At 50.7% G+C, this 23,606-nt stretch overlaps 6 protein-coding genes and 1 non-coding gene across 7 annotated transcripts; 5 read left to right on the top strand and 2 right to left on the bottom strand.

Annotated features, from left to right (window-relative positions):
• Positions 1 to 66: 66 nt before the first annotated feature.
• ASPBRDRAFT_172597 (C2H2-type zinc finger protein) lies at positions 67 to 2,177 on the top strand. Its single transcript, XM_067619729.1, has 2 exons — positions 67 to 200; positions 267 to 2,177. Exons 1-2 carry the CDS (start codon positions 122 to 124, stop codon positions 1,907 to 1,909), a joined length of 1,722 nt encoding a protein of 573 aa, XP_067482278.1. The 5' UTR covers positions 67 to 121; the 3' UTR covers positions 1,910 to 2,177.
• Positions 2,178 to 3,355: 1,178 nt separating this feature from the next.
• Positions 3,356 to 4,828, bottom strand: ASPBRDRAFT_119820 (uncharacterized protein; the record flags this gene model as incomplete). The annotated part of the gene is made up of 2 exons (XM_067617291.1): positions 3,356 to 4,170; positions 4,228 to 4,828. The coding sequence occupies 2 exons, from the start codon at positions 4,826 to 4,828 to the stop codon at positions 3,356 to 3,358; spliced, it is 1,416 nt and encodes a 471-aa protein (XP_067482279.1).
• A 5,092-nt stretch (positions 4,829 to 9,920) lies between these two features.
• Positions 9,921 to 13,638, top strand: ASPBRDRAFT_193703 (PH domain protein; the record flags this gene model as incomplete). Its single annotated transcript, XM_067620661.1, has 4 exons — positions 9,921 to 9,936; positions 10,014 to 10,364; positions 10,423 to 10,580; positions 10,645 to 13,638. 4 exons carry the CDS (start codon positions 9,921 to 9,923, stop codon positions 13,636 to 13,638), a joined length of 3,519 nt encoding a protein of 1,172 aa, XP_067482280.1.
• Positions 13,639 to 14,647: 1,009 nt separating this feature from the next.
• On the bottom strand, positions 14,648 to 16,429 carry ASPBRDRAFT_147522 (retrograde cargo receptor ERV46). The gene is made up of 3 exons (XM_067619271.1): positions 15,993 to 16,429; positions 15,746 to 15,926; positions 14,648 to 15,679 (listed from the first exon to the last, which is right to left on the bottom strand). Exons 1-3 carry the CDS (start codon positions 16,183 to 16,185, stop codon positions 14,737 to 14,739), a joined length of 1,317 nt encoding a protein of 438 aa, XP_067482281.1. The 5' UTR covers positions 16,186 to 16,429; the 3' UTR covers positions 14,648 to 14,736.
• A 641-nt stretch (positions 16,430 to 17,070) lies between these two features.
• ASPBRDRAFT_172609 (mRNA export factor mexA) lies at positions 17,071 to 19,735 on the top strand (the record flags this gene model as incomplete). The annotated part of the gene is made up of 3 exons (XM_067619730.1): positions 17,071 to 17,589; positions 17,666 to 19,213; positions 19,267 to 19,735. 3 exons carry the CDS (start codon positions 17,071 to 17,073, stop codon positions 19,312 to 19,314), a joined length of 2,115 nt encoding a protein of 704 aa, XP_067482282.1. The 3' UTR covers positions 19,315 to 19,735.
• A 361-nt stretch (positions 19,736 to 20,096) lies between these two features.
• Positions 20,097 to 22,803, top strand: ASPBRDRAFT_118901 (putative GARP complex subunit Vps53; the record flags this gene model as incomplete). Its single annotated transcript, XM_067617205.1, has 3 exons — positions 20,097 to 20,172; positions 20,235 to 22,027; positions 22,087 to 22,803. The coding sequence occupies 3 exons, from the start codon at positions 20,097 to 20,099 to the stop codon at positions 22,801 to 22,803; spliced, it is 2,586 nt and encodes an 861-aa protein (XP_067482283.1).
• A 461-nt stretch (positions 22,804 to 23,264) lies between these two features.
• ASPBRDRAFT_t72 lies at positions 23,265 to 23,385 on the top strand. The gene has a single exon. It is a non-coding gene; the product is annotated as a tRNA-Met (tRNA).
• Positions 23,386 to 23,606: the final 221 nt, after the last annotated feature.

The raw sequence follows: 23,606 nt of genomic DNA on the forward strand, positions 1-23,606 counted from the left end.
CTCGGCAAAATTTCTGGATGTCGTCGTGCAGCCATCATTTTTGCCCTGCTTTTCATTCCCTCCTGTCGCCTGTCCAGTGCTCATTAAACCAGGCTTGGACGGTGTGGAGGACCGCGGAGCTATGGCTCAGAAGCGAAAAGCCTCTGGGGATCTCCCCAACCCAAAGCGGGTACAAAGCCGGACAACGCTGGACGATGTCGGTAAGATAAGCCTAGAAGACCGAGTCTAGATTCCGTCTGATACTAAATATCTTCCATATACTCCAGATCCGATTTACAAGGAAAGACACTCGGACCACGAGTATGACTTTTCGGATGTCTCTAGTGTCGCCAGCGGTAGTCTTCACGAGACGCCAGCGACTCCAATGTCGACAATCTCCGCTAGGTATCCTTCAGAGCTGAAAACTCACCGCTGCCCTTTCGACGGTTGCACGAAGGCCTTCAACCGTCCAGCCCGACTACAGGAACACCTGCGCTCACACAACAATGAACGACTCTTCCGCTGTACGCACAATGATTGCGATAAAACGTTTCTTCGAGCATCACATCTAAGCCATCACATCAAAAGCGCTCATACCGGTATCAGAGATTACGTATGCGATCGTCCCGGATGTGGGAAGAGCTTCGTAACTGGCTCACGGCTCCGTCGACATATAGCTGCTCATGATGGAAGAGACAAATACCGCTGTACAGAGTTTCCGCCCTGTGATGAGACCTTCCGGAAGCACTCGACACTCCAAAAGCACATTATGAGCGTGCATTTAAAACAGAAACCTTTTGCTTGCCCGCACGTCGACCCATCCACTGGCCAGCAATGTCCGATGGCGTTTGATACCGCAGGACACCTTCGAGCTCATGAAAGTCGCATCCACACCGAGAAACGATTTACCTGCACGGAGTGTACTCAGCAGGCCGAGCAGACCAATCCATCATCCGATGCTCCCGGTCTCACAACAGTAACATTTCCGACCTACGCCCTCCTCCAAGCACACATCCGAACTGTCCACCCCCCACAATGTCCCAATTGCAATATGACCTGCTCCACAGCCCGAGAGCTCCGCCGTCATCTGGAAGTCAGCCACGGCAACGTGAGTCTCGAAGAGCGAAAAGTCTTCCCCTGCACCATACCAGGTTGCGATAGCAGCTTCACCAAGAAGGGAAACCTTACCGTACACATACGCACCGTCCACCAAGGCGAAAAGCGCTTCGTCTGCGGCGAGACCGATCTTTCCATGTCAAAACGTGTCGTCGGCTGGACGGGCGCCGACGGCTGCGGAAAACGCTACGGAAGTAAACTCGCCCTGGAGGAGCACATTCGCACCGCACACCTCGGCTTTCCCAACGCCAAAGCCGAGCGTCGACAACGATTGGGTCTGGGCAAGACACCGAACTCTCACCAAACCGGTCCTTCCGCATTGGCAGCTCTCACAGGTGAAGGCTACGCCGAAGAAACCGGCCGACAGATCGCCTGCTTCATCGAAGGCTGTCCGCACCGGTTCCATCGGAATTACGATCTGTGGGTCCATATGGGGAGTAAGCACGGATGCACCGAGGACGAGATCCGCGATATGTTCATGCAGCGTGCGCTATTGGCGGACAGCAACGAGCCCGTTACAGGCGACATGTTTGGTATCTATGGACTCGAGTTCGATAATGAAGACTCCTCCACCCCATACGAACCGTATATCATGCATGCGGACTCAAAACCCATCCCCAATGAAGCAGGACTATATACTTTGGGCGGTGGTGACCCCACAAATAATGAAAACAACCCCGGCGACTTCCCCAGCAACTTTGCTGACGCCATGATTCAAGATGTCGATGTCGATGTTACTTCTTCTAAGATACCCAGTGCTGATGATATGGCGATGATTGATCCTTTGTTGGCGTATAATATGGCGGATTCATAGGAACATTCTCTTACTACGATTTCCGGTCTACCTAACATTTGTTTTGTGTTCCACTATTTCGGGCTACTACATAACGTTATTCATGAGCAAAAGTTACATAAAATTAACATAATGAATCATCTCTAGTGTCTACTTTTGATTTCTTCCTCTCCCCCCTTTCGACTCCTACCCTTCTCCCTATCCATGATTCTGTCTCGAATGATCGAGCCTCTAGCTAGGTAGTGTCTCTAGATGAAGTAAATGAGAAATGCAACGTGTTTCCCGCCCCGACATACGCAGCACCAGTTGCCACAAGCATAATAGACAAGGGAAATGCAAGACAAGGGAAGGCAATAAGTCATTTTCACATTCCATGCAATATCATCAGTGTCATCAGCATCATCATCTATAGCCCGTCAGTCAGCCAGCCAGCCAGCCAGCAAAGCGACATCATGCCAAGAGAGGTTTTTTTGCAAGTAGAGAGCCAAGCAAAGAAGAGAAGTGAGTAGTATACATAACCATGCATGCAATCTCCTTGAACCAGCAAGGTGAAGAAGAAGTAAAAAAAAAAAAGAATAAGTCAAAGTAACACAATCACCGTCAAGAACAATAAAGAGGCGGGCCCCCGACGGTGTCATCGAACCCTTCTCACAAACGTTGCACAGTTGCCGCGGCGATCTTGGTCAGGAGAAAAAAAAGAGGGTTGCCCTGTAGATAGTCAAGTCAGCTTACGTTTGCACATACGAAGGGTGACTGATGTGAACTGAGCGTGAATCGGGGAAAACGTCAACAAATGAACTTCATGGTCGTTTCCCTGAATAGGGGTGGACCATTGTGAGGTGAAGTGAGATGAGATGACTTTTCTTTTGTTTATCATTTTTCCTAGTACATAGAAGTAAGAGGAGAATAGAGACGGGATAGCGAGGTTGCATCTTCTCATCGATCCTGGCCTGGCCCCTATTTCGACGATAATGTCAGCTTCTCCGGCCCACGGTCTTCGCCTACTGCTCTTGACAGCCAGAGCTAGAGCGGTTTGGCAATGACATGGGCGTATGGTGAGTGTCATAGTGTCGAAACTGGGGCGTCCTGGAGATAAGTATGACAGCTGAAGGAAATAGAAAAAAATTGTAACAACTGAGGGACTTTGTGGGTTTTCTGAGGTACGGCTCAAGATTGCCAATCAATGGGACTGAGCTTGGTTACCATACCTTTTTGTAGCTTTCGGCAGACGTTGAGTGGAGAGATTTGCTTTTTGCTTCAGTTTTATGTGAGACGTAAAGTAGGTTGTTCAGATCGTAGCTGACATATGGATGGGGCTGTTCTAAAATGCCTCGTAAATCCTGGAAGTTCAAGATGTTCGTCACCAAGTGTAGATCGCGACGTATTCCTGTTGATCAAGAAGATCAGGTTGCATCTCTTCAGGGGGCGAAGCTGGTTCAGGTTCCTCAGGGATTGGACTAGGAAGCCTCACGGGAGGCTGGGAGGACGCAATGTTAGCAAAGGGATGCGAGATGACCTACTAAAGGGAATTTTTAGACTTGCCGGATCTTTCTGAGGCCACTTCTCCGTGTGGTTTTCTTCCACGACACAAGCCTGCTCGATCATCTTTGCCTTCTTGCGAAACGAGCATTTGGGAGGCGTAGAAGATAGCTTGAAATCCTTAGCCGTGATCATATGATTCAACGTAAGAGTCTTTGTTAGGTCCTTCCCCAGAATTTTGTCTGAATCGAATACGTCGTCGAAGTAATCACCATTGGTGTTTCCGTCGGACTCCTTGAATGGGACAGGCGTGGGCGGCGTGGACTTGATCCCGGCAATGGAGACTCTTGTCTGGGTCAGATGCCGCAAAAATCGGACATATGGCTCGTTTGCCTTTAGGGAGGGCTTATGGGTCGTGAACAGTCGAGCAACGTCACAGAACAGATGCACAGCTGGGAGACCTCTCGCCATACCCAGCCAAAGTGCAGTTCTGAGTAGCAGATCGAGGGCCCCGGTTGCATGCTCAAAGTCCCATTTAGCCAAATCTCCTACCTGGGCTATCTCTGCAGACAAGCGTGGCGGCGCAAGTCCCTGTGGTGGGAGCCAGCCCCATGCACGGGCTTTGTCCGGCTTGTGCTCGCAGGTATAGGCCTTGTAGGCGTGGAAGAAAGAGGTGAGCACGATGGCAGAGTCCATGTAGCCGTCCCATGAAAGCGAGGCCTTGCATGCGTCAATCCGAAGTTGTTTGATACTCAAAAAAGCGGTGCGTTCTGTGGAGACGGGGAGAGGATTGTAAATCTTTCCTGTGCTGCGTTAGACCGACGGGCGATTTACAAGTTGATCTTGGGATTGCCACTCACTGTCCTCCGTGTCCATTCTCATCGCAGCCATGAAATCGCTTTTAAACAATTCGATCACCCTGATAGATGCTTCAAGCTGCTCGCGAGCTTTGGTAGGATTTGCACGCCGAGAATTGAGCCAAAAGACTGGTTTATCAGATTCCTTGCGTAGGAATGCTAACATCTTTCTCAAGACCTCAAGCTCAGCCCCAAAATATGTCTCGTCGGTTATGTTCGTTTCTTGACGTTCTGTATCGATCTTGTTGAGAACCTGCGGATATCGGTCCAAGAGCCATTTCTCTAGTTTCATCTGCGTGGCATGCATGCTGTCATCGCTCTCGAACAGCATGCTCAGAAGATGCTCGTAGGAACCTGGGAAAATGTCTTTGAGAACTCCAGGAAGTGAGTTAGCGACCTCATCGATGAAAATACCAGGATCAAACCCCCGGGTAAATTCCTCCATCAGCTGGTCAAGCCTCTCGTTCTCAGCTTCCACGATTTCCTCGGCCTTTTCTTCTGCCATCGCACATGTGTCCGTGGGCTCATCAAGTATGATGTCGATTGGCTCGGCTACCATCACCTGAATCAGTGTAGGAGCAACAGGAGAAGAGGCAATATCCATGGCGACGACCCGATCAAGCAATACCAGTTGTTTGACCTTCTCTTGTACAGCAGTCAGATCGGAAATCAGAGGAGACAGTAAGCAAAGTAGAGAAACACACCAAGAGACAGCCTGCTATCGTCGAAGATGCTGTGAACTTTCCAATCCTTAACAGCCTACCCCACAGACCGGATATGCTTTCTGAAAGTGTTCACACGCTTCAGGTATGCGGGGGAGGAGGATGAAGACGCGATTGTGGGATGTCGGATGTTGGTCTTGGAAAAATCCACAAGGAAGAGAGGGGGTGAGAGAAGAAAGTATACAAGCAAATACAAGGTAAGCGAGAGGGGGATGAAGAGGAGCAGAAGCAGGTCCTGGCACGCGTAGTGAATGAAAGGCCCAGTGAAAACCAGAATATTGCATTGACGGCAGGAAAAGACAGCCTTTACTCATCCCTTAGTCCCAATAGTGCCCAAAATCATGGATTGAATGTACCAGATCTCCGTTGGTTTTATTAGTTTTAGTGTCAGCTTACCAAAAGGTGTTGAATATCATAAATATAGAATGCCATGAAGGGCTTGATATATTCAAAGCCTTTTCTTCATTTTCTGGTGTGTCATCTTAAGGGTAGCATCGGTATACCTTCTCTTGGGAATATCGCAGATGAGATAATTATTCGCAGACAGCTATACAGTGCTAGAGGAGGGTATCGATGTCTGTGAGCAAAGCGAGACCTGTCGGACTTCCACGAACCACACCATCCATGTCGGTCAGTGGAGTTTGTACTTACGACGAAGACACTACAATTCGTGCCGAGTATCCTTCATATCACGGGATATCCCTGATAAGCGCGTTCACAACTAAGTTCGAGCAGGGAAGCTTGTGCGAATCCACATGAACATAAGGAGTGACAACTATATCGATGACCCTACCCTCTTCAGTGCACAAAGTCTGACCTGACGCTAGCAATCGAAGATAACTGCGAGATTCAGCCTAGGGCCCGGTGACATTTGTTGCCTAAGGTGACATGAAGTTACAGCGAAGATGGGATGGTCTTCACGACAATTCAACAGAGTCGAGCCATACCTACAAGTCACCGGGGTATGAGACATGATGGGCAGATGACCAAATGGCAGATACGGGAGAACATTTAGGTGACCAGGTACTCAGAGTAGCTCCTCCATTCAGACTGCAAAAGCCCGGATGGTTTAGCTCGACAAACACAGCGATGTGTTTTTCTGTTATTTACATTCTGTGGAAGGCTCATGTAGCATCATACGTCCGATACCGGGGAGGGCCAAACTCAGGACTGATGAAATTTGCATCCAGTAAACATACAAAAGTGATGAATTTGGAGAATATGGAAATGCATTTGCCTAGACATGTCATGTCGCCAGGGTTATATTACGATGCTGTAGGTCAGAAGACCCTTTGGCCCATGAGAACTCCAAGGCACATGACAGCCGACAGATATGGCCTTGGCAGGCACGGATATCTGACAAGGTGAGAAGCACGGCAATGTTGCAGTTAGATTATCAACATTTGGGGTTCTGACAGTTACTCCAGTTCAATGAACCCTGCAGAATGTCTGCGAAAGAACAGGTACAGGCCCCCTGGGTGGGGCTCGTTCTGTGTGCCCTCTACTGACAACAAGTAACCGAACTGAAACTTTCTGTATGTAGCCATGATGGCTATACATGATACACCCTCAAACCTATCATTGAGCTTGTCCTCAAACCGAAACTCAATTGCAGCAGTCTCCACGGAGTAGTCTAGGGGGGTGCTAAAGCAAGTGGAGACAGGGAGGGTCTCCATCAAGGGTGAAACGGAACAAGACTCATGTGGCAGAAGATCGCTTCGGACTTGAGGATCTTCACGCTTTCGTCATCATCTCCTACATTGTATCACCCCTATCGAAAGTACAGTCTTAGCCTTCTGTAAGGCCGGAAAAGAAAGCTGTCGTACCTCACTCTAGCCAGGATTGATTGCATATTGACAACCACAAGGCTGATCCTGCAATTTGTGTCCCAATGATACGCTCCAAGGGAATGAAGATCAAGTGAGTAAGTTTTGTAAGCGGGGAAACATGATGGGGAAAACCTGGTTGGATCTTCAGAAATACTGGCGAACATAGGACATGCCTACGTGGTAGGAGAAGCTCTCCCGCGATGGATCCTACAACTGAGGTCATGCTGTCGAGATTATCTCCTAAGCAGCAATGATCGCTGCTAGGAGTTTGCGCGTCAAGCCTGCGATCTTTGGAGAGCTCCGCAGCCTTAAGCAGACTAAGAGGGGAAACACCCTGGCTGGTGGGTCACGGGCTGGGGTGTGCACTACGGAGTGCGTACGGAGTACACACTGTTGAACTGTGAACACCTCAAAAGTACGTGCTTCTAGAAAAGACCATGATTTGATCACTCGGGATGTTGACCAACCACAGTCAACAACTCTGGTGATTACTAGTTACCCGAGGGGAGAGGATGCTAAGCAGTAATAGGCATCTTATAAACGAAAATCCCGATTATCGCCTGGGCTAAGGTTACATAACCTGCAGCATCATGAATAAAGTTGATGCTTTCTGTTCAACCCCGATCTCAAAGAGCAAATGTCGCAGCCACTTCAGGCGAGGCTAAAATTGCGGATAGTTGCTCTGCAGTGCTGTGGACTCGGCACTCAAAACACAGAGAGGAAGGACCCTTGGTAACTACTTTGCTCGGATAGCAAGGTAGGTTCCGACAAACGCCTAACGATGTCCAACGCAGCAACCCCAGCCGCTTGTAATTTTAGATTCGAACTAAACAAGTCCTTATTCTTAGCCTCCTACCTTAGCAGGGGTATATGCTTCCGGAACTATTCCTGTCTTGATGGGCTTTGGTTGAGCTGAGGCTGGAGAACCATTTCATTCACTGAGGGCGAATCTTGAACATTTATGGCATCGCGGTTATTTATAGTGGGGAGAAGTTAAGTTGGGAAACAAGGAGTACAGCGGACTATCTATTAACTGCTTAGGAAGGTATCCATCCAGTCATCAGTGAAGCTTCCCGCCAAGATCATCTGATGCCGTGTGGCACGGCGGGCCTGTGGCAGTGCGCCAGTGGATTATTGACTCCCGGTCCATTCCTCTTTCTGACTGTCGCCTTGCATTCTTCCGTCCACAAGGGACACGACGACGCCTTTCCCTCCCCATCCATTCCCATCCATCCAATCGTACTGTGATATACTCTCGCGGGAGGACTATTAGTACTCCGCATTACGAAGGTCAGTCTAAGTTTTTCTATTTTACTGCTAGATAAGAGACCAGTCGGTACTATGACTGGTTAGGCTGCACTTGGCGTGTACGTTGTCTCCTCTCCTCACCTCGTGGGTGAGAAACATGAGTTGATGAGCAGAGGCCAGTGGAATTGGCTGGGAAGTGGGCGTCGAAGTTCAAGACATGCAGGACTGCGTTTCTATATTTGGTGAGATAGTGGGATGCAACCATCAGATTGGCCTCTTATTTTTATTCACGGCATGAGCTGATTGGAGGCAATGCGAGAGTCAGTTACGCGGGGGGCGTGCTTTTTTAGTGGGATAAACTGGCAATCCACCAGGCCACCCATGGGTTGTTCTGTTCGGCTGTGCTGAGTGCTGACTGACCGGGGAATGACAGTAGTAAATACTTGATAATACCACATAGGTGTCCATTACTTCTTTCAGATTATTAGTGTTTATTATTATTATTATTATAATGATCATTATTATTCTTATTGTCATTTTATTAGGACTGTTTCCTTTTAATTATTATCGATTCGGTTCGCTAGTAGCGACCCATTTATTGTCAATTCATCTCTTGCAGGTAACGACTAATATCTCGGGTATTACCCCGTACTCTGTACTCGACCTGCAGTTTTCCTTTACTATGATCCATGCCGATCTCACTTGGAATGACTTTGAGGAGGTCCAAGCAGCAGGGCAGGGAATCGGAGTTTAAAAAAAGAAGGAAAAGGGCAACAAAAAAAGAAATGCGAGATTGGCCCGTCCGTCTGGGACCATCGCTTTTTAGTTCTCAGGAAAGACTAAAAGGAGGCACATTAGTTTCAAGTCGATTTGTAGCCACATGCGATGACGCCAGCCGCCAGGCAGACAAGCCGGGCCAGAACCACTTCGCGGTACCGTAACACACGCACCATACCCAGTAAATTGACCCGCGGGTCCATCCAGCATGACGGATGGATTTCTGCTTGCTTCGTCTTCCTTTCGAAGGGAATGCTTCCCTCTCAGTGCGTGACTTGCTGGACACAATTATCTCCAAGGGTGTTATTCTATGTGGCATCTACTTCTCAAGGATTCCATGCGGAATGTTGACAAGCCATAACAACAAATAACACCCCAGATCCACTCTCCGTCAATCTCAAGGGAGGAAAGAGAAAACAACAAGCCGATTCTACTACTATAAGTCCGGTAACACTTGTTACACTCACAACATTCAAGACCCACGCCTTAGGCTGGGTAAGTAAGTTGATCGTCCTTCAACGCTCGTCCGCTTGTGCTTCCTTTCACTGATTCTCTATGCTTCCTTCTGTCCAGCTTGCCCTTTTTTTCCTCTCTTCGTCGCCTCACTCGCTCTATATCTCTCTCCCCTGCCTCTCCTTTCCTTCGTGTTCCGACTCATTCCCTTCCGCTTTCTCCGCCATAGAAACCTGAGACATCAAGTGGTCTGGTCAGGCGCTTGCAAGCTGACTTTGCGCCATCATCCGCCATCTTGGCACTTGTTCCAGTGCTGCCGCGGTCTTATTTGCCCTTCCGCTCCTGTCTTTCGTTTGGGCGCCTCCAAAAGTTCCCACCGGGAACTTGATGGAATCAAACTTCCTGATCTAGTATTGGCGGGTCCGGACACATTGTCGCTGTCTCCGTGCGGAGGAGCTGGACTCAGTACACACTTCTTCTTTCTTCGCCCTACGCTTTCGCCTCTCGTTCTCTCCCCCATTTATTCCCGTAGCAGCACTACTCGGCTCCAACCCTTCCGCGCAGACTGCATGTTCGTTGTGTAACATACATTCTACTTTTTTCGAGTGAGCTGAAAGCCGGTCTTCAGTTCTATTGTCTCTTTGGGCTTTGACCAAGTTTGCCCACCATGGGCCGCTCGCGTGGTAGGTCATTAGCATATCCTATTATACTTGCTCTACGAAATGCAGATGACGGTGATTGACCCCCCTTGCGCTACCAGTGCTTTCTCTTATGTCGGTCTTCGGGGGATCGTCCCGTAAAGACAACCTCGGCCAGCATCATCGGACATCGTCGGCCTCTCTCACACTGAACAATCCTCCGCGAAGAGTGGACACACCATCCTCGGATACCCCCTCGCCACTCGATGCTTCGCCGATAACCGGGACTCCACAGGTCGAACGACGGGTAACATCGCGGCCGGAGTCAACGTTGTTCTCGCACAATCCTCCGTTGCTGGAGTTTTCGCAGGATACCCCTCCGGAGCTCCAACCAATCTTCGGATATCTCAACAGCCATGCCAACAAGCTATACCACGAAGGATACTTCCTTAAGTTGAACGATTTGGACATTCGTGCGTTTCCCGGGAGTTTGTTACAGTTCAATGTCGTACTAATCACATATTATCGCAGATGGCCGTCCCTGTGCTGATCGACAATGGGTTGAATGCTATGCGCAGCTCGTCGGAACTGCTCTTTCTTTATGGGATGCCGCAGCGCTGGACGCCGCAGCAGAGTCGGAAGATGTCTGCCCCACTTTCATTAACCTGGCTGATGCGTCAATAAAAATGGTGAGATAATGCAATTCCAGAGGTTGCAGCGCTTGGTTCTGATTGTTAACTGTCGCCGGTCTAGCTTGAGACACTACCAACGAGAAATCAAGGAACACAAGCTCTGAAAAACATTCTGAGTATATGTTCCGCTGGTCAAAACAGATATCTTCTGCACTTCAATTCCTTCCACTCTCTAACGCAGTGGACCGCAGCCATACGACTGGCTTTGTTCGAACACACATCCTTATATGAAGCATATACGGGTTCGATCATTGCGGGGAAAGGCAAGAGTCTCAACAGTATCAGATCCATTTTGGATCGCAACCGTTACAAACATGAGGATTGGGCCCGCGTGAGATTCGGGGCAGGCACTCCCTGGAGACGGTGCTGGTTTGTTGTCACACCTCCGAATGAGAAGGAATTCCAGAAAGCGCAGAAATCGATAAAGAAGAAGTCGGCATATGATCGAGCGCCCCGACTCATAACTGGCGACATCAAATTCTATGATACGAAGAAAACCAAGAAGGCGAAGCCTATTGCGACCATTACCGATGCATACGCCGCTTACGCCATCTATCCTCAATCGAGGGCGTTGATTGAACAGTCGACCTTGGTGAAGATTGAAGGAAAGATTACGATTCACTCACAGACAGATTCAACAACAGAGGGGTTTGTCTTTGTCATGCCCGAAGTCCATCCTGCGGTTTCTGGCTTTGAGATGATGCTCCGGTTTCTCGTCCCTACTTTCGACACGTTCAACCTTTATGGGCGGCCCACCCGCCTTATTGCCGCCACCAACCATATCAAGAGCATCATGTTTGCCTTTCCCAATCAAAGGCGCTATGGCTATCTTGATATTCTAGATATTGCCAGTCTGATGCAGACACCAGGCAGTCAGGATTGGAATGAGGCGGAATGGAGGCAGCAACTCAAGGAAGCTACAGCGCGCCGCATGGCGGCTGCTGGAAGCAGGACGAGCAGTATCTCTGCGAGTAAGCCACGCTTCAGGGCTACAATGCCGAATAGACAAGCCAACGGCCGCACCATCCCGCATCAACGCAACTGCACTTCCCCGGTTAACCGGCTGGATTCCAACCAGTCCAGCGACGCTGTTGCGCCTGGTGCCCCCAATGATATGTCCATCTCTCCAATTCACCATAGCCGGGGCTCTTCGGACACTGCTGGATTTGCTTCCATCAGGAGACAAGCGCAAGCCGCCGAAGTGTCTCCGGCATCCTCCGCGCAGGAACTGGTGGCACGTGGAAGCGAGCGCCCTGGTACTAGCGGGGTGGACGACCACAGAAGCACCGGCAGCGACAGGAATCAGCGACTTGACCCCGACGATGTGCCGCTTGGACAGCATTTCAGTTCTCCCTCCCCTCCCTCTCCTGTAGTCCAGCCCCCAGCCTTTACACACGCACCGGGAGAAATGCCTGCAATGCGGCCTCAGCCTTCACCGGATCTGAGAAAAGCAAACAATAGGATGTCTGACGCTACCCTGACACAGCTTCTCGCTGCCTCTGGAAGCATGAATCTACTTGGCGCTTCTTTCCCTTCGGGCAGCCATGAAACCATCAGGGAGTCCAACCAGCCTAGTCCGCTGACACCTAACACTAGCTCTGATCAGCAAGGTGCGCCATCGCTCTTATCGGATACAAGCGAGAAGAGAGCTACCCTTCAGGAACAAGGGCCGCCGACACCTGAAGATCGTTCAAGTGACTTCGGTCCACCGCTCACTTTACCGAAGAGATCAAGTCTCCGTTTAGATACAACAAAGGCCGTGAAACGGAAGCCCCTGCCCGCGCAGCAGATTCGAGAATCCGACACCGCAAGTGTTGCAGGGGAGCCTAGCTACGATGATCTGCGTCATACTGTTGACGAAGAGGTCCTGAACTGGGTCGGCTCCCGCCAATTTTCGCTCACTTCGCCTGATAAAGAGAGCAATCAGGATGAGGAAAGCATCTATGACGACGCGTCTGCAACTTCTCCCGATTATGCCAGTACCCGGGGGTCTGTGTATAGCAAACGCTCCATTAGGTCAGTCACTAGGCCCAGAATGGGTGTCATGAAAACCGTGGGATCGGGGCCCCCGAGGCAAGACTTGGTCATCGGTGATGCTCATTACACCGTTGACGAACCCAAGCTGGAACTCAGTGCGGAAATCCCCAGCATCGACTTCGGGCCGACCTTGACTTATCTACCTACAACTGGGCGTCCCAGTACGGGCGACACTCTGAAGAAATCTGCACACCAAAGGAGCGACTCAAATGCGACGGAAAAGCAGTTCTCCTACCAGGCGGAACGACAGCACTCCAGGTCTCCGAGTAATAACGTGATGTGGCAGCCGGGTATGACTGTACCCCGTCCGACCACTCCAGGCAGGCTCACAGCGGAGCAATTCGTGCAACAGCGATCAGCCCCAAGTCCCCCAATCACCACCCATCACCGAACCCTCTCCTCTACACCACCGCCGCCTCGGCCTGTTTCTGGGGATTGGACCAATACTTCTCGGCCCCAGTCGAACTTGTCTGGCAGTCGAGATGCACCGCCTCGCCCACGTTCTCGCGGCGCCAACAGCATCATGAACTACAATGAACTGTCATCGCATCTCTCTGCTCGTGAACAGGAACACGTGGCTCGTATGACCGGTGCACCTCTGCTCGACATATCCAACGTCAACAAGGCTCAGCCGGCCCCCGTTAACCCCATGGGTCTGGTGGGAGCGATTGATGCTCGTGAGCGCGAGAAGAAGAGCATCCGAGAGGGAATGTCCAACCAGATGGTACAGCATGCGATTGTACAACGCCAGCAACATTGGCAGCAACAGCAGATGGCTTCCAACGCTTCCGCAAATGCCTACAATCAGGGCAGCCATTATAGTCTCTACAATATGCCCACGGCGAGCCGCACGTGGGATGCCCTCAACCAGACTTACCGGCCGGAGGAGCCTCGGCGCCAGTCTTGGTATGGACAATTCGCGTCACAGCAGGCGCAAACTCCTCCAGCCTACCAACAAAACCCACCTTACGGCCAACATCCAGTCTACTCTGGTAATGCCAGCACCATGCATTACTGAGACTGTTGCTCTCAGCCCCTCCTTCTCATCCCATCTCCTTGTGTCTAACCTATCTCAACTTGCTCTCCTTTGTGTAATTTCATGATTTATTCCCTTCTTTGCTTCTGCTTCTACTTTTCTTGCATTAGCCCCGTGAGCTTTCTCTACATCATAGAGTTAGACGTTCAACGCCTGGAAGGCTACCTTCTCTATATCTTGGACATGGTTGGTTGTAAGCGATCATTTTCAATGGGTCTACGGAGTATGTTCGGGAACGTTCCTTGTCATATCTTGCAAGCATGGCATATTTAGGTAATATTTATTGCTTTTAAAGAGTGCCATTGCACTTTGCTGGCATCTCATCTCATCTCGAGTTGAAAAGACTTTCTTCCTCAAACAGATTTCCTATGAACGATTGAAAGAAATTCAATGTAGAACGTGCTGATCCCACCAATAAACGTCAACTGTAATCCCTTGAATAGTCATTCCTTCCAAGGTTAGATAACAATAGTCTGGTCTTAGGGCACAATGATACTAAATCGTACTAGTAGTCAAACAGAACCAATCACATCCAACGATGCTCAAGCTAGTACTTTGCTTAGTGCAGTGGCATTTTCCAAAGAACCAATATAGCGAGCTATCGAACAAACAGTCAATCAATTGAATACACTCTTTGTAGGTAGGTTCTCATGAGTGCAATGGATAGATCAGATCTGCATGGCTAGTTATACGTGCTAACTATGTTGTACTGGAACAAAAGATAAACCAAAAATACCAATGATATAGATAGTAGTAAAAAAAAGGTGTATCAATGAGTTTCCGCCCGACCAAAAATAAAACGGAATCAAAAATGCAATCAATGTTGTGAGTAACATGTAAAACGCCTGAACTTCCGGAGTTCTCCATTCATCTGTCCCGTCTTGCTCTTTCATCCCCTGTCTGTTTGTCTCCTTTCCTTTGTACTCCATACAACGCTCTCCATGGGATCTTGGTGGTTTTTCTGTTTCACTGTATCTTTTCTTTTCTTTTTTTGGGATTCTCTTATGCTTCTTTTTCACGGGTTGTGACTTTGTTTATTTTGTTTACTTCTTCCTGTTCGGGTATTTGCTTGCTCTACGCTCAGTTGGAGTGGAGCTTCTTCATCCTGCTGACACCTTCATAGAGACCACGGTCTAGGGCTGCCGCGACAGTCAGGGTACCACCGATGATGGCGCACACACCAGTCAAGAAACCGGTGAAGGTCTTGGGACGGGCCTCCCGGTTGATAACCTTCATGGGGGAGATGTCGTAGTTGACGAAGACACCTGGAATGCCGTTGGCGGCATGCAGACGCTCCTTGTGGCCCTCATCGGAGGCATCTCCGCCCATCAGCGAGCGCTTGTGCGAGGTCACCGAGTACTGGTGCGTCTCAATGCTGCCATCCGCACCGTAGGCAATGCCATGGGAGCCAAGAGGAGCCTGCTCGTAAGCGGAGTGGATGGAGGACGAGAACAGCGGATCCCAGCCCAGGGGAAGGTAAGAGGTCGACACCACCTTGACGAAGTACATGTAGTTGTAGCCGGGCTCGTTTGTCTCCTGCTTGGTGTTGTCCAGAGGGTTGGTGTGGTGGTGGTCAGTCCATTGCCAGCGATCAGACAGCTCGTCGGGAAGCTGAGGTCCGAACCGCAGCTGGTGGATCTCGTGAGTCATGGTGTGTTTCTCAGAGTCAGGCAGTTCATTGTCGAAGAAGTTTGCGAGGTCGTGGACGTGCATATTTCCGCTGGTGAAACTGCGACCCGGAGCAATATGGAAGTTACCGACCACCTTGTTCACACGGAGGACACCTTCAAGACGACAGCCCTCGCGGCGTTGCGCATCGATGCGCTCCGCGTAGCCCTCAAGCTCGCACTGCTCAACGTTCTCGCCCTTTCCGAATGCCCATTGTTGCTGTGCGTAGGCCTCACGAACTTCGTCGCAGGTGTTGCAGCATCCAGGTTTGCTTGCACCGGCCGGAGCAGTCGCACCGTAACATTCACCGCAGTAATCGGGATCGAGGTGCTTGGCGCTCTCATCCTTTGAGTGGCTAGGAGTTTTTATCGTTAGCAGTGCAATTGGCACTGGCAAGAGAGGGTTGGAAGAAGCGACTTACAGCTCCAGAGCCTTGACATCGATGACGCGGCCTCCTTCCGCGGCAGAAGTAAGGCGCACCTTGTTGATACCGTGGACAACACCGGTTTGTTGCTCGCCAGAGACATCCATGACGTCCAGAGTCAGGAGCTCACAGGGAAGTCGGGGAAAGGTCATGTTTAGGTGAATCTCCATCTTCTCGCCTATACGAAGGGTTCATCAGCCATCGGGTTGTGCCTGGCCGTCCAGCAATCGCTAAGCCATCATACCTCTTGATTTATCCACCACCAACTCGGGCATAACAACCACCCGCCTGTAATCCACCCATTCACCCCACACAAGCCACAGGATGACCAGCAACGAGGCTATGGTGATGACACCTCCGGATGTGGTACGGACGCGCGCATCCTCCACTGTTTTAGCAAAGGCATCTAGCCTTGTGAATCGCGATTTCGCCGGCATTTCTCTAATTGATCGACATGAATACGAAGGAGTGTTTGGGGATATAGACAAAGGATCGTTGATCCGACTAAAGACCAGCTAGTGCCCGCGGGAATGAAGCCTGTTGGAGAGAACCGTATGTAAGCTGGATAGTTCGAGGAAGGATCAATGCATGGAGAGGAAGGGGCAAACCTACGCGAGACAAGTCGGATGAAGAGAATGAACAAGTACGGAGAGTCGCGATTTGCACACGACTTGGGACAATCAACAAGCAGACAGTCCTTGGAGAAACTGGCCGATGGAAGCTCCAGCTGTCCTGTTGATGAAGCGGAGAAACAGCCACTCCCCCGATGGATGCCACTGCCATATCGGGACTAGCCGCGTAATGGCGCCTGCCCACTTTGCGTGCATCGGTATCGTGTATTACCGCCCGTGTCAAAGGACAGACTACAGCCTTTGATTGGTCAATTTTCTGTGCCTGGTGCACAATCACGTGGAGGGCCTGCGCCCGGTCGCCCACGTGACCATGCTCAGCTTCGCGGGCACTGCTTTTGGTGGTTCAACGTCACTTTTTCTGCGCTGACTCCATCTTTCTGCTTCTCTTTCTCTCGTCCCATAACACTCCTCCTCCACATCGAGGTTCGCGGTTGCTTGACTGGAACCGTCCTCGATCTCTCGATTGTCGCATCGAGTATCTCTCTCACTTACTTCGATCCTTCCTACTCCTTCCTACGAAACTCTCGCTGAATCGATCGTTGTATGTCTATTGATCCGATCTCGAACTACTAAAGGCGAGCAGCGCTCGTTTCGCCTGCGCAACACTCAACGTCTACCATCGTTCTCTTCGCCCCCTCTCCTCATACAAATCTCCACTACAAAATAAGAAAAACTGTCGTCTCCATCAATATGAAGGGCGGCAAAGGTTCTCGCGGTCGCTCGGGGGGCTCGGATCGTGGAGGCATCCGTAAGCGGGGTGCTGCGACTCGGGTCGACCGAGAAGGTGATCTGATGATGGATGCTGGCTCTGCACGAAACCGTGGAAAGAAGGGTCGTGGCGATTCTGGCCGGTCACAGGCAGCGAACAAAGCTATGGATGCGATCCAGAAGGCCATCTCCAGCAATTCAGACACTCAAGCGAACATCCGACAAGGAAAACGAGGAAGTGGTCTGGAACAGGTTATTGTTCGCGGCTGGAAGCAAAGCAAGGCAGCATCCAACCGCGACGGCGGTCTCGAATCCCTCATCGCCTTCCTCGAGAAAAAACTCAGCCCACCCGACTCGAAAGCTGGCACACGCGCAAGGATTACAAAGGTATGTGCAACACCAGAACTGGCGGTCACCGACATCAATCATCAGCTTCGTCTACTCCGATGTGCTCTCGTTTGCAGGGATGGTGCGTTCAGAACGACGATCGGCACTTTCTTAGTCTCTCCTGGCGTTTGTTCTTTTGGATGAATGGCGCGGCTCGCAAGGTCCCTTATGCCTTACTAACGTTCACTAGTCGCGGGTTGAAGGCGACGCTCTTATCGTCTCTATTCGGCCAGAGTTGTTGGAGAGGATGCTTCAGCTCAATGGATTTAGTTTCGCAGGTGCCCCTCTTACCACCGAAAAGTATGACCAGTCTACGGGTGCGTTGTTGGACCAGCCCATGCTGTCTGCTATGGCACAAAATGGTGGCACATCCTCTGCTGCCGAGACCAAGGCGAAAATGACGACCATTCTCGGCAAGCGCTACACTCAGCCGACAAAGCTACTCGACCTTTCGAAGTTGGGAACCGACCCGGATCTGTTGGCTATGGGAATCTTTGGCAGCACCTCCACCGAATCAAAGTTCTTCCCGGCGTTGATGAAGGTTTGGGAGCTGAATTTCGATAATGCCACGGCCCGCCGAGAGGCAGTGGAGAGTGTCAGTCTCGCTCATAATCAGCTTGCCAACATTACGGCTGTGACAACATTAGCACAAACAATCCCAGACCTGAAGAATCTGGATCTTTCCAACAATGAATTCAAAGATGCGCAATCCTTGATTGGATGGCGCTGGAAGTTCCGGAATCTCGAATTTCTCGACCTATCAAACACACCTTTTAGCGCCGACCCCACTTTTAAGGATACCATGTTGAAATGGTACCCCAAGCTGCGGTTTCTGAATAATGTCGAAGTTCGCACCGCGGAAGAGATAGCGGCACAGAAGAAGACACCAATCCCTGTGCAGCCACCCCATTTTCAGGACGACTCTCAGATCGCAGAGAACTTCGTCAGGGCTTTCTTCGCCGGCTACGACAACGACCGCAGCGGCATTCTCAACAGCGTCTACGACAATCACACTACGTTCACTCTCAATGTGAACACATCGGCTCCCAGGGCCCAACAAACAGAAACGGCGCCTTGGGATGCGTATATCAAGAAGAGCAGAAACCTCCTTAAAATCAGTCATCTTCCTGCACGCATGTCTAGAGTGTACACCGGTACGGAGAAAATCCGTGAATTGTGGACTAGTCTTCCTGCGACAAGACATCCTGACATCGCAGCGCACCCGGAAGAATGGCTTATTGAGTGCTACCCTATCCCAGGACTCCCTGATGTTTCCGGGCAGAGCTCCACAGGTGTTGGTGGACTTCTCATCATGGTGCACGGGAAGTTCGACGAGATCAATGGGGCTAAGGTTGAAACCCGCAGTTTCGATCGGACATTCATCATCGGACCTGGTGGTGGCATGGGCGGTATTAGGGTCGTCAGTGATATTCTCTGCTTGCGAGCCTATGGTGGACACGAGGCATGGATTCCAGAGGTTCCACCAGCCGTGCCTCAAGCAGCACCTCCAGCAGCTCCAGCAGCACCAACACCCGCAGCTCTACCAGTAGCTATTCCGGGTGCCCCCGAAGGCTACGGCATGCCGGCACCTGGGAAAGCAGACACACAAGTCCAGCAAGAACAGCTGGTTCTCCAGATGAGCTCTAACACTCGGATGACTCTCCAATACTCCGAGATGGCTTTGTCTGGAAACGGCTGGAATATGGACGCTGCACTGAAGAACTTCCAGGAGCTTAAGGTAAGTCTGGGTTCTATTTGCATTTACGACCATGCGCTAACAAGCTTTTGCAGGCGCAGGGGACACTGCCTCCGGAGGCTTTTCTACCCGCAGCAGTGTAGTTTGACCAAGGAGGAAAGGGTCAAACACGAAAAATAATAAAAAGTAAAATACCAAAAAGAAAAGAGAAGATATATATACCAAATGGATGGGGAACGACTACTCGAGCGACTCTCCCAGACTTGGTCTGGCATTCGCATCCCCGGCTTTCGTCGGGAGGTTCCTGGTGGTGTTTGATCGGAGTCAACTGTCTCATTTTTGTGATTTGCTGATGCATGGCTTGGGCGAATGGCTTCGGAGCTCATTACAATTGTTTTATTTTTTTTTTCCTTTCAATGTACACTAAAAGACTACGATGATTTTCATGTCCATATAGACGAGACCTGTGGTACAAGGGGTGATCCAATCAAACCAGAAACCTCGGATCGATCTTAAGAGGAATTACTTCCAGATCGATGCCACTTGACCTAATCCTCTATTTGCCTGAATAGCTTGTAAGACTGGCCCCCATAAAGAGGTATAAACATCTTGCTCTGTCCTGGTTGCGACGAACAGGCAAGAAGCGATGACGAGGCCCGGCGGCGCGGGCGAAGCGCTAAGACTAAGAGCTGCCCGTGACTGACTGACTGATTGACGGAGCCGGACTGAGTTGTCGCCAACTTCCCGACCTGCGGCTCCGGCGTCAACAACCTCCCCCGCGGTCCTTACAGCTTGTCGTTCTCAGGTTCTTTTCGCTCCTTTGGTAGCCCTTGCTCTTGGGTCTATGTTTACATGTTGAATTGGCGGATGCCCCTTAGCTGGCATTGCAGCATGTGTTTGGCGTTGACGCTCAGGAGCTAATGGAATGTCCGCCACTACTACTACCACCCCCGGCCAAATGCCCTCCAACGGAGAAGCCACCCTCGATCCTTTGGACGCAGGTGAGGGCTGCCATTGACCACCTACCTCATCGAAGAGCTTGCTAATAGATCCAATGCTGCAGCGGACTACGATCCTATCGACCACCTGAACGCAATCTTTTCCCACCCCTCCACATTGTCGTCGGTGTCCCAAGTCTCCCAGTCCCTCCGCGAATATGAGGATGAGCTCGACAACGATATCGGCACCCTGGTAGAAGACCAGGTCACTTCCAATGCCGAGAGCGTTGAGCGCATCCAGGCCGCCAAGGCCGACTTGACGGAACTGTTCAAAAAGATTGATGATGTGCGCGACCGCGCGTCCAGGACGGAGCTGGCCATTACGGAGATGACGGCGGATATCAAGCAGCTGGATAATGCGAAAAAGAACCTCACGCTGTCGATGACGGTCCTGAAGAGGCTGCAGATGCTAACGACAGCCTACGACCAATTACGTTCTCTAGGCCGGACGCGGCAGTACCGCGACTGCGCTCAGCTGCTACAAGCGGTTATACAGCTGATGGCGCATTTCAAGTCGTATCGCTCGATCGATCAGATTGCATTGCTCAGTCGAAACGTTGCGGATATACAACGGGAACTTCTGGAGCAGGTCTGCGAGGACTTTGAATTGGCATTCGCGAAGGGGGAAGTTGGCCAAAAGAGGCACGTGCTCTCGGAGGGCTGCTTGGTCATGGATGCGCTAGGCGATCACGCAAAGTCCAGGCTGGTGACCTGGTATTGCAATTTCCAACTACGCGAATACCGCCAGGTCTTCAGGAACAACGAAGAGGCTGGTTCACTAGACAACATCTCGCGGCGGTATGCTTGGTTTAGGCGGATACTGAAGAACTACGATGAGGAATATGCGCCCATCTTTCCCGCATCCTGGAGGGTCAACGAGATTCTGGCGAATGTTTTCTGCGAGGGCACGCGGGAGGACTTCAAGGGCATTCTCTCCCGATCAGTGCGCAATGGCCAGACCATCGATGTCAACCTGCTCCTATCCTGTCTACAAGAAACGCTGGACTTTGAGCATTCGCTTGAACGGCGGTTTGTCAGTCCATCCCGCCCTTCGACGGATACTTTCGCCTCGAGTGAGGCACCAGTTTTCGGCCAAGCCATCTCAGAGGCGTTCGAGCCCTATCTGAGCGTATGGGTAGAAGCCCAGGACAAGCAGCTGGCTGCACTTATCCCTAAGTACCGGCAACAACCCGCGAAGCCACCGGATGAAGAATTTGACTCGCATATTGTCATATCCTCTTCCACTGATCTTTTTACGTTCTACCGGCACTCGTTGCAGCAATGCGCGAAGCTATCTACTGGCGCCAGCCTTGCGGAGCTGGCTAAGGTATTCGCAAAGTATCTCGATCAGTATGCACAAGTCCTGCTTTACTACATCAGTGAAAGGCCCACGGGTCACACTCCCTCGAAAGTACCAGGTACTGAGGACCTTATCCTAGTCCTCAATACCGCGGACTATTGCTATACGACCTGCAATCAGCTGGAGGAGAAGATCAAGGGTCGGCTCGACAAAAACCTCAAACAGTCGGTGGACCTTCAGAGTCAAGCGGATTCGTTCATGGGCATTGCTTCTGCAGCTGTTCGAGGACTTGTGCGTAAGGTCGAGATTGACCTGGAGCCCTGCTGGCGGGAGATGCGCAACACACCCTGGAACCGGCTGGAGAGCGTCAGCGATCAAAGCTCCTATGTCGGCGAGCTGATGTCCAAGACGCAAACAAGGTGTTCTGAGTTGCTGCAGCTGCTGCATAAGCAACAGTATGCCCGCGCATTTGCAGACCATGTTGTGGAGCTGATATCAAACGTATTCATCGCGACTATTTTCCAGTGCAAGCCGGTCGCTGAGACTGGTGCAGAGCAGGTAGGCTCCCTATCTCAGTCAACATTGCAACTTTCACCCGAACTAATAGGTGTTATTAGATGCTTCTGGACGCCTACACCCTCAAGACCGGCCTCTCGTCGCTCCTCCCCAGCCCCGCGCCAGCGGGCTTCGTAAAGCGCGTCAACGCCAGCTTCGCGAAGATCGAAGCCCTCCTCAAGACCCTCCAAGTTCAACCGTCTCCTCCCGAGGCTCTCGTCCAGGCCTATCTAGTCCACATTGCAGATCAAAACAACGCCAACTTCCGCAAGATCCTCGATCTCAAGGGCATCCGCAGTCGCCAGGAGCAGAACCACCTCATAGAACTCTTCCAAATCCACCGGGCATCTGATCGCTACGCAGCGAACCTCCAGCAGAGCAACCCCATCCTCGCGGCCATGCAGACCTCTACGACACCATCCTCCGGTACTGTCTCGCAGGGTCTCGGCCTCGGCACAGCCGCTGCATCCATCGGCGCCTCCACCCGCTTCGACCCTACCATGCTCGGGTCCGCCATCATCTCCGCCGCCAAAGACGGCGTGGATCGATTTGGGACGCCGACGACTAATCTGACCCCGTCTGGTAGCACTATATCCGGCGCCTTGACCAGCCCGGCCTCTACCCCTGGACCATTGGGACAGACACAGTCCCAAGGCGGCGAAAGCACCACCGCCACCGGGAATCTGAATGAGAATCTGAAGAACATTGGGAAATTCTTCCGTCGGGATCTGGGTGGATTCGGGGGCAGATTCGGGCGGAGTGGTGATGATGGCAACTGATACTTTATGTATATTTCACAACCTTCTTAGCGAATAGCATATATCCTGTGTAATTGACCATCAGTTTTGTATTTATATTGGTTGCTATTTTTGTAGCTTTATCTTATATCACATTGATACCATTGACTGCGCACCTACTACCCCATCACTCAATAGAACACTGGATCCCAGCTACTAGTACTACTGTTACTATATTCATCCCAGGGCACCCTCTACTAAGTACTTGTACTTGGACTCGAATAATGAATACCAACTACAGTGTGATTCCAGAATATAGAAACATGCCCAATAAATACTACTATAGCAAACTCAAACCAATTTACAAATTCTCACCCGACCCTTAGTATAGTCAAGTAGCTAGTAGCTATAGTAGTTGATGTTATTCCGACCCGACTCAAGGAGTTACTCCACTCATAGATTTGCCCATATACCCAATTTTCCACCCCGCTGACATAACCTCTGTCTTCATGGTGTAGTTGGTTATCACGTGGGTCTCATATCAATCAATTAATTGAAATATGACTAGGAAACATACATTTCCTGGATATCCCAAGGCCGGGAGTTCGAACCTCCCTGAGGACAGTTCTTTTTTTCCTTCTCTTTTTCCTTCTTACTTTTTCTTTCTTTCTATATTTTCGTCGCGGAGGGGTAGTGGGGGTCTTATGTCGGGCCGAGATGGGGCAAGGTATTATGTCTCATTGTTATTATCTGGTTCGTGTGCAGATAAACTGTGTATGTTTTTATAGTATCCAATAGTGTGGAATTGCAAGGTGAGGTAAGATAGGTAGGACGGTGTCTTCGCT

The sequence above is a fragment of the Aspergillus brasiliensis genome, assembly GCF_001889945.1.
Source record: "Aspergillus brasiliensis CBS 101740 unplaced genomic scaffold ASPBRscaffold_3, whole genome shotgun sequence".
NCBI classification, from domain to species: domain Eukaryota; kingdom Fungi; phylum Ascomycota; class Eurotiomycetes; order Eurotiales; family Aspergillaceae; genus Aspergillus; species Aspergillus brasiliensis.

What these genes read in the sequence shown, in the direction of transcription:
- ASPBRDRAFT_172597 (XM_067619729.1), top strand. Translation starts at nt 122, where the DNA reads ATGGCTCAGAAGCGAAAAGCCTCTGGGGATCTCCCCAACCCAAAGCGG. An exon ending in GACAACGCTGGACGATGTCG is followed by an intron (nt 201 to 266) that starts GTAAGATAAGCC and finishes CATATACTCCAG; the next exon opens with ATCCGATTTACAAGGAAAGA.
- ASPBRDRAFT_147522 (XM_067619271.1), bottom strand. Translation starts at nt 16,185, where the DNA reads ATGCCGGCGAAATCGCGATTCACAAGGCTAGATGCCTTTGCTAAAACA. An exon ending in GGTGGTGGATAAATCAAGAG is followed by an intron (nt 15,927 to 15,992) that starts GTATGATGGCTT and finishes CCCTTCGTATAG; the next exon opens with GCGAGAAGATGGAGATTCAC. An exon ending in GATGTCAAGGCTCTGGAGCT is followed by an intron (nt 15,680 to 15,745) that starts GTAAGTCGCTTC and finishes AAAAACTCCTAG; the next exon opens with CCACTCAAAGGATGAGAGCG.